This window comes from Lissotriton vulgaris, chromosome 8 (genome assembly GCF_964263255.1).
Source record: "Lissotriton vulgaris chromosome 8, aLisVul1.2, whole genome shotgun sequence".
NCBI classification, from domain to species: domain Eukaryota; kingdom Metazoa; phylum Chordata; class Amphibia; order Caudata; family Salamandridae; genus Lissotriton; species Lissotriton vulgaris.
This window is the reverse complement of record NC_141696.1, coordinates 855,931,737-855,941,778: the sequence shown is the minus strand read 5'-3', so window position 1 is coordinate 855,941,778 and position 10,042 is coordinate 855,931,737. Positions and strand designations below refer to the sequence as shown.

Below are 10,042 nucleotides of genomic sequence, written 5' to 3'. Positions count from 1 at the left end.
CGAGTCCAAGAATAGGAGGATGTAATGTTTGTGCTTTGTGGTGGGAGGGGGAAGTAGAGGGGTGTATGCTGCTTTTTGTCAGGGCTATTTTTGTTAAAGTTATGAACATAAAATGCAAACTAAGAGTTGTAGAACCAAAAAAGGTGCGCAATGGCTGACAGTGGTGGAATGTTGACGCCACGCCAGCGGATGATTATCTCTATACATATACTTCTTGATGCAACAATAAAAACAAATTAAAAAAAAGAATATTCACTTTTCACTGTTATATGTTGGACATTATCCAGGACTACAATCGATAAAATCTTTTGGGAGGCCTGATGCTTGCATATGAATAACTAACATGTGGGACGTGGTAAAAACGTACTTTTGCTCGTAAAAAGTTAGGGGCATATTAGCAATACTTTTAATCGGTACAATGTACTACAAAACGGGCACTATAGGCACTAGACCAAAGGAAATGTATACAAAAACTGTTATACTTGATAAATGATATGATGACAGTAATTGTTTAGCTAAATGGCACTAGACCTTGAAAGTAAGATACTTTGAAACTGAGCTTGCGATTACTAGAAAAGCATACACTAGAATGTACAAAAAAAACTCTGACCAGCATTTGCCTTTCTTATCTCTGAGCCCATAGGATATTTCATTGTGCAATATTATGATTCTAATATGCTTTCTATGGCCTGCTTACATTATGATGGTTCTTATATAGATGTATATTGATAAGAAATGCATTGATAAAAACACTAGTCCAAAATGGCAGATCCATTTAACACTAAGTAGGAACAAGCTGCAGCATGAGTACGTTTTCTCTGTTTAATACACTTTTCCACTGTTTGTGTTTACTTAAGCAAGCTGAATGTCGGGTTTTACTAACGTGTGACCAAGACACACTTTGGTGTCGAAACGCGTAACGTTGTCTGAGAATAAAGAAACCTAAGCATCTTTACTACCGAGTGCGCGTGTTGCTTTGAAGCACACTGTGGATTTATTATTAATCTTTTACGGCTGGGTTCGCCGAATAACGCGCCACCTGACCATGGGAGCAAGGACCCCGGAAGGACCCTTTTGTTTGCAAGATTGATATATATATATATATATATATATATCCAACCAAAACCTTCTCCAGTAAAGAAAAAGAGATCCGGGCCACTTGAAAGTGCAAAGCGTAATTTATTCAATGGCTTTCTCGACGCGTTTCGCAGTCAATTCTGCTTTTTCACGAGACAGAAACCAAACAGGAAGTGCTGAATAAATACAGTCACATGGTATTGAATTCATACTCATGGAAAACAGACTACAGGTAAATTCACGGGCTGAGTCCGGTGTAAACAAAGACTCGCTGTGCAACAGAATGGACACATTAAGGCTATGGTACATATGCAACCAAGATTAAAGTTGCTGATTTGCAGTCTTAAAAAATAATAAATTGTATTAGCTCACATTGAATACTACTCATGAAGCCCCAGTGGGCACAGTGATCGCACAAAATTGCGTGCAATGGTTGTCCGATTACAAGTTAAAATTAAATGCAACCAAAGGCTGGAAGCATTGTAATCGTCATTCAGTGAGTAGTTATGCCCCAGTGGGCACCATGACAGCCTTGAATTCATTCATTCGTACTGTCGAAACATCTTCAAGCATGCGAAGCCTTATGTGATTGCGCCCAAGTGGGCAAAAACAAATTGTTCCAAAGTTTCACAATTCAGCAAAGTCCATTCATACATTTCATGCTCATCTGAGGCTCTTAATAATCGGACAGATTCCCAAAATTGGTCACCAGGCAACTCTGTAAACCAAAAAAATGAGAAATATGCAATCAGTGACTGTAATATAAGTGATAAAGTGATAAAGAAAACAGTATTAGTTAAAAAACGGCAGATATATACACAGACAAACCGACAAGTTAACCTAAATGCACACTCAGTTCCTCATGTAAATTATGGCCATTTGGTTGGGTGGTCCTATACTTGATGATTAGTCTAGATTCAAGTCTCCTCATCTCCTTGATGCGGTCTCCCCCTCTTTCCCTTAAAGGGACTGTCTCCAGTACACAGAATGATAGCAAGTTCGCATTGCTCTTATGGTGCGTTGCGAAATGCCTAGCAATGGGATATTGCTTATCTCCATTGGTTATGGCTCGCATGTGTTCGAGCACTCTTTTCTTGGCCTGGTGTTTGGAGCTGCCGATGTAATGCAACTGGCAGGGGCATTTCAATGCGTATACAACATGGTCGGTAAGACATGTTACATGCTTGGTGATTTTGAATTTGCTGGCATCTTTGGACAGTTGTACTTCCTTAATGTTTTTGCTGTTGCGACAGGCTTTGCACCTGCCACAAATGTAAAAACCTTGTACCGGGTTCCTCTGTTTAACAGTTTTGGGTAAGAGAGTTGAACAGAGAAGGTCTTTCAGGGATTTGGGTCTCCTGAAAGTGAGTTGGGGATGCTCAGAGATTGCTGGGGCTAGGTCCTTGTCAAGTTTTAAAATATTCCGATACGAAAAACCTTTATTTCGGTAAGAATATTACCATAAAAGACAGTCACGTTACACATATGTTAAAATGATTTGTACAATGAATATAAAACGCATTAAAAATGCATAAAAACATTACTGGAAGAAACCTGCATGTAGTACAACAGAACCATATTCAGCCTACAGTTTAGAGATATTTCCTTCTGGTGAACCAAAGGGCGCCCAGGTATTTGGCCATTGCAAATACAATTTGGTGGGACATATCAGTTTTTAAAACTCTGTAAGCCTGCATGCACTTGTAGAATCCCAAATTCCTGCATAGGGGGAGAATCCAGTGCCTGCGAATCCCCTGGTAAGCAGGACAAAAGAAGAGAATGTGGAGCTCGCTTTCATCGGTGGTTCTGCAAGCAGGGCATGTACTGCTGGGATCATGGTTCCATTTGGCCGTAAAAGATTTAATTGGAAGAGAGCCATGCCTCCACTGAAGATATAGTTTTCTCAGTATATTGGGATAAATTTTATCTAGAGTCAGTTCCATATTGTAGTTCACTTTATGGGAGAAAAAGGACTCTGTCAAGGACCCAGGATCTAGATGGCTGTGAGTCTGTGAGAGTTTAAGTTCTCGATAGGACCTGGCTAGATCTTTTTTAGAGAGGGTTTGGCACTCGTTCTGGGGGTCGGACCACATGCTTGAGAAACCTGCAGCCACCAGTTCATGCTTAATGTAGGAAAGCCATTTGATTTTTCCGGCACCTGGTGTGGCTAGGATCTCTCGTAAACCTTCTCTGTAGCTATCCAGCTCAGGGGTTGACCATAGTCTACGCCAAAAAGCCAGTGGGCGTAGAGCTAGCTCCTCATTAAGTGGTCGTAAGCCAAGGTCCATCCTCAGCGGGACGAGAGGGGTGCTCGATGGTAACCCTACAAGGTTACGAATGAATCTGTTTTCCACCATCAGTAGTTTGGATGTATTTACGTGGCCCCAGAGTTCAGATCCATAGAGGGCGGCCCCCTTGGCCTGGGATTTGTAGATCTGTAGTGGGGGGCCAATCGGCCTGACCGAGGATTTATTATTTGCCATGAGCTTCATTACACCTCCCGAATGCTGGGTCAGTTTCAGTGCCGCTTTTTCCAAGTGGGAGCTCCAGGTAAATTTATCATTCACAATGATTCCTAGGTATTCAAAGGTTTTTACCCTTTCTAGTTTGGTATGTAAGATGCTGGGACGGAAATGAAATTTCTGTGGTGGGTTGAAGACCATGAATTTAGTCTTTGTTGCGTTAATTTCTAACCCATGAGTTCCACAGAAGTCCACAAAGCCATCGAGGGTACACTGAATACCTTTTGCCGACTTTGATAAAAGCAGTGTATCGTCGGCGAACATGATGGCTGGCACCCTCTCGGAGGCCAATTTCGGTGCATCGGAGTTGGTTACACCTGCTAAATGGGCAATTACCCCATTGACGTAGAGGCAAAACAGGGTTGGTGCGAGGACACAACCCTGCCTCACCCCCCTGCCAACGGGGAACTTCGCAGACAATTCTCCCATCCTGCCACATCTAACCTGGGCGTAGTTTTTAGAGTGGAGGCGTATTATCATTTTCAGGAGACCATCAGGGACCCCCAAATTGTCAAGGACCTCCCACAACTTGTTCCTTGGTACCAGGTCGAACGCTGCCCTTAGGTCCACAAATACCGTGTAGAGGCTGCCACCCTCCAGTAGTACTGTTTTCCAGTGTATCATGGACAGACGAAAGACCTGGTCCACTGTGGAGACCTTTTCCCTGAAACCTGCCTGGAAGGGACTCAAGATGTTATAGTCCCTGATCCACTCATGTAGGCGGTTTAGCAAAAGTTTCGAAAAGAGTTTCTGGGACACATCAATTAGGCTTATGGGCCTATAGTTTGCAGGGAGCAGGGGCGAACCCTTTTTGAAAATTGGCACGATTTCAGCCCCTGGCCAGGTGGATGGAATTGGCAGGCCCTTCAGGATAGCATTAAATAGTACCCCTAGATAGGGGGCCCAAACACTGGGTTCATGTTTGTAGAGATCTCCTGGTAGCCTGTCTAGGCCCGGCGCCTTGCCAGGAGACAGGGAGGAGATTGCCAGTGTGATTTCTTCTAGAGTGAAGCCCTCGATCCCAGTAGTCCAGTTTGTAGCGACAGAGGTCTCTCCACCATGTTTGCTACTTCCCTTGTCGCTGTTATGTGGGAGATATAGGTTTTTGAAATGTTCCTCCCAGACGGAAGGTGCAATACAAGCCTCGACAGCTACAAGTGGTTCGGGCGAGCCATGCCTAACAATTTGCCAGAATGTCCGCGAGTCTTGGCAGGCGAGGGCGGCTGTTATCTTTGACCAGTTCTCCTCGTCCCATTCTATTTTTGCGGTGTGGAGGGCAGATTTATAAGAAAGACGTTTCTCCCTGATTTCGGCTGGGGATTCTCGGGCTTTCAGTGATTCGAGAAGGAGAGTTTTCGCTTGTCTGCAGGAGGAGTTGTACCAAGTCGCTCTTCTCTTTTTGGGCTTGCGAAGCCTGGCCACTGGGTTCAGTATATCTGCAAGGTTGATACATAGCTCTGAGTGGATGTTCCCGAGTGCAGCCAAGTGAACCTGAGGGTCCAGGCTACTCATGGTGTTAATCTCTGATCCGCCCCCAGTGAGTTCAGACAGCACTCTACTTCTTCCAGGGCAGGTGCGGTTAGAGCATAGAGTCTTTCAATGTTGGATGGGTTTTCCAGGAGTTTGGTCCATTTAATTTTGCGTCTGTTGCTAGTTAGCACTAGATCGGACTGGGATGGTGCATTGGAATCTACCTTTTCTAGCTGACGATAGGGGGTCTCGAACTTTAGTGTGAGCAAATTGTGGTCACTATCATATCTAGGGATGATTCTAAAGTCTTTCACCCTCTTCCAGTCTCTGGTAGGTATCATTATATAATCAATCCTTGATTCATGTCCCAGCCTATTAAAGGTGTTTTTAGGGGGAATATCACCCTCCATCCGGCCATTGCATGCCCTAAGAGAGTGACTGAGTGTGAGGGACATTATCTGAATGGCAAGGGGGGAGCATGTCTTTGTGACTACATCTGCCAGGGAGGGAATATCCCAAAGTTCATCCTCCTCGGCAGATATACCTTCCACGTAGGCGGGGAGTGGTTCGAATTGATTGTTAAAGTCGCCACCTATTATTAGAGGGGAGGAAAAGTTGTGTGTATCGAGAAAGTATGCTAGATCTTCCACTGTACCCGATATTGCAGCAACCCCAACTGGCCTTGAATAAAAGTTTATCACTACCAGTTTCCCTCCGCATGGCCAATCTAGGGAGACACATTGGAAGTCACAAGAGTTGGTTTCCATGGGTGTGGCCCTACATGCCAGGTGGGACCCCACCCAGGTTGAAAGGCCTCCTGAGGGGCGGCCTTTGCCCCCCCATTTTGCTTCAATATTGCTTATCTCCATTGGTTATGGCTCGCATGTGTTCGAGCACTCTTTTCTTGGCCTGGTGTTTGGAGCTGCCGATGTAATGCAACTGGCAGGGGCATTTCAATGCGTATACAACATGGTCGGTAAGACATGTTACATGCTTGGTGATTTTGAATTTGCTGGCATCTTTGGACAGTTGTACTTCCTTAATGTTTTTGCTGTTGCGACAGGCTTTGCACCTGCCACAAATGTAAAAACCTTGTACCGGGTTCCTCTGTTTAACAGTTTTGGGTAAGAGAGTTGAACAGAGAAGGTCTTTCAGGGATTTGGGTCTCCTGAAAGTGAGTTGGGGATGCTCAGAGATTGCTGGGGCTAGGTCCTTGTCAAGTTTTAAAATATTCCAGTATTTGCTCAAAGCATTCCTCACTCCCCTGGAGTCACAGTTGTAATCAGTGATAAATCTACTGATCACCCCTTCGTTAGGCTGACTTTCTGGTGTAGTGGGGCTGAGGAGGCTTATCCTGTCTCTTTCTTTTACCTTGGCCAGAGCCCTGGCTATACATTTTCGACTATACCCTCGTTCTTTGAACCTTTCACTCATGAGGGTCGCTTCTCTATTGTAGTCTAATTCATTAGAGCAATTCCGTTTGGCTCTAAGGAATTCCCCTACAGGGATAGAATTGATGAGGTTGGTTGGGTGACAGCTCGAGGCGTGCAGTAAGCTGTTCCCAGCCGTACTTTTGCGGAATAGGGTCGTAGTGAGAGTGTTATTCTTATTCTCAACCCTGACATCCAAGAATTCAATGACTGTGGGATTCGTATGGCAAGTGAAGCTAAGATTAAAGTTATTAGAATTCAGATCTTTAACAAAATCCAACGCCTCTTGTTGGCTTCCACTCCAGACAATGAAAATATCGTCTATGTAGCGTAGCCAACAAGCAACTTTGGTCGAAAACGCCGGGGACTGGTAGACCACCTTCTCTTCCCACAGTCCCAGGTAAAGACAGGCAAAACTGGGCTCAAAACAAGTCCCCATCGCCGTGCCCAGTAGCTGATGGTAGACAGTCTCATTAAATAGGAAAAAATTCTTAGTGAGGCATATGTGTGCCATCTCAAGAATCATCTCAGTATGGAGAAGGTAGGAGATAGACCGAGTTTTGAGGAAGTGTCTGCATGCCTCAATGCCTTGCTGATGGGGAATACAAGTGTAAAGGCTATTTACATCAAGGGTCATGAATAGCCACTTAGGGTCCCAGGGCATGTTATTGATTTTCTGTAGGAAATGGCCTGAGTCTCTAAGATATGAGGGTAAGTTCCGCACCAGAGGTTGTAAAAAGAAGTCCACATATCTTGAGGTGTTTTCCCAACAACTGCCCCTAGATGATACAATGGGTCTTCCGGGGGGATCAGTTATATTTTTATGAACTTTGGGTAGGAGGTAGAGGGCGGGCATTTTAGGGTGTCTATTGATAATGAAATTAAATTCCTCTTTGCTAATGAGCTTCCTTTCCCTCCATTCATTAAGTTGTTCCGTGTATTTAGAAACACAGGCAAGATAAATTGCCCTATTGCTTTTCTCATACTTAGTGCAATCACTTAACTGGGATAGGCCTTCATTGATATACATGTCACGGGGTAACACCACCATATTTCCCCCTTTATCAGATTTCTTGATGACGATTTGTTTGTCATCGCACAAGGATTTGATAGCCTCAAATTGTGCTTTAGTTAAATTGTGCTTCACATGGTTATTCGACTTAGACAATCTTTCAAATTCTTTAACCATCGCTTTTTCAAAGATGTCAATTGATTCGTTAGCAATTTGCGGTAAAAACACAGATTTCGGTCTAAAACCGCTCTTAAAATTCAAACCAATATCCACATCATCGGGTATCACATTGAGCATAGGATTATCGAGCGTGTCCAAGTCTCCTTCCAGTTCATGGAGTAGATGCAGCGTTTCCACATCTTCACCTGTGATACTGGTGGGCAGTTGTACAGACTCGCGGGTCTCAGTGGAGAGTTTCGTGGCATGCCACTTCTTAAGGCGCAACTTACGAGTAAAATAAAAGAGATCAATACGACTTTGGGTATAGTCAAAGGAGGAGGTGGGGCAGAAGGATAATCCTAAGGAAAGTACCTCTCTCTCAGCCGTGTTCAGCTCCCTGGTAGATAAGTTGATGATTGTGTTAGACTCCATTATTTTCCTCTCCTTTGGCCCCTTGTCCTGGATCCCACTGGGCTCGATATGTTGCTGGTGTTCATGTTCACGTTGTTTCTTCCGGCGCCTTTCCCGCCTTGACCTCGTCCTTTTCCTCCTCCGGATGGTTTGTTTTGCCCAGTTAGTCTTCCCTGGGCTACCATAGCGAACTCCATTAAAATCTTCTCTTTTGGGCTCATAAGCTCAGGATTCTGTGCTGGTAGTGTGCTTGGCCCAGCTGGGGCTGCGGCTTGTTCCCTTGAATCAACAGGATCCCTTGCTTTTGTGGCATTTGTTCCGTTGGAAGAAGGAGATGGTGTAGACTCCTGTATGGTGACTGATCGCAAATGATCGTATCTTTTGGCAAAGGTCAACACTTGGCCGCGCTCATAGTCATTGCGGTCTCGTATGAATTTACTTTCTTTTTTGTCACGTATTTCTTTCTCCAGTTTTTCAAGCTTAATTTCAAACTTTGCCATTTCGCTATCAAAGTCCTTTTCATTCTCGTAAAGGCTTTTTAACTGGTTTGTAATGGCCTCAATCTCTGAAGCCAATTTTTCACAGTGTTTATTTGCATATTTCACGAGAATTTTGAGCATTCTCATAGAACATTCGTGACTGTTCCCCGCCCATTCTTCCACCATGTCCGGGTCCGGGTCTGCGAGGGTCGGCGTGGTGTAGATCCTCAACCCCCTTGGTACTCTGTCTACTTCAATATATTTTTGAAGTGTGGTGGCTTCCCACCATTTGCTTTGTTCTGCCACCAATAGCTTCCACAAGGCATTCCAAAGGTTCTGTTTATTTGGGCCAGTGCTCCTCTGATTCACATTCTCAGAGGTATTGCTGGAGGTGGGTGAGTCAAGTTCGGTAAACATGCGGCTTGCTGCTTCATACCGCCGTTGGTTCCTACTAGAAGCCATTATTAGTACAGTTTTTTAGGTGCATGCGGGAAATATGAGCTTCCGCCTGCTTTGCATTCGTGACACACTCACGCAACGGTATACGTAACGTGTATCAAGCCTTAAGCCTCTCTGAACAAAAACGCTGTGATGTTGTGGCTCGTGATCGACGGTATTACACAAACATACGTCAGTAACGGAATACGACAGAATACACAGGCACTCACCAATGCAGCTGGCGAAGACTGGATAGGCGTTTCTGCTCGTACTAAAGTTGTCCTCCATTACTGATTTGGAGATATATTTTCCCAAGGGTTTGTCCGTTGTTTGTAACCAGCGTTGACACAATGTTGCCGTGTCCGGGTTCAGAAGGGCGGGCGGGGTTCTTTTTCAAAAACATCCAACCAAACAAGTCGCTGTAGACCCCTGCCGCTTGTCAAAGGCGGGCCTCGGATGGGATAGCGAGTCCCAATGTATCCAACCAAAACCTTCTCCAGTAAAGAAAAAGAGATCCGGGCCACTTGAAAGTGCAAAGCGTAATTTTATTCAATGGCTTTCTCGACGCGTTTCGCAGTCAATTCTGCTTTTTCACGAGACAGAAACCAAACAGGAAGTGCTGAATAAATACAGTCACATGGTATTGAATTCATACTCATGGAAAACAGACTACAGGTAAATTCACGGGCTGAGTCCGGTGTAAACAAAGACTCGCTGTGCAACAGAATGGACACATTAAGGCTATGGTACATATGCAACCAAGATTAAAGTTGCTGATTTGCAGTCTTAAAAAATAATAAATTGTATTAGCTCACATTGAATACTACTCATGAAGCCCCAGTGGGCACAGTGATCGCACAAAATTGCGTGCAATGGTTGTCCGATTACAAGTTAAAATTAAATGCAACCAAAGGCTGGAAGCATTGTAATCGTCATTCAGTGAGTAGTTATGCCCCAGTGGGCACCATGACAGCCTTGAATTCATTCATTCGTACTGTCGAAACATCTTCAAGCATGCGAAGCCTTATGTGATTGCGCCCAAGT

The 10,042-nt window shown here is 44.4% G+C and overlaps 1 protein-coding gene across 1 annotated transcript; it reads right to left on the bottom strand.

Moving 5' to 3' along the window:
* Positions 1–8,101: 8,101 nt before the first annotated feature.
* LOC147698109 (uncharacterized) lies at positions 8,102–9,022 on the bottom strand. Its single transcript, XM_086933395.1, has one exon. It carries the CDS (start codon positions 9,020–9,022, stop codon positions 8,102–8,104), a length of 921 nt encoding a protein of 306 aa, XP_086789521.1.
* Between the last annotated feature and the right edge of the window lie 1,020 nt (positions 9,023–10,042).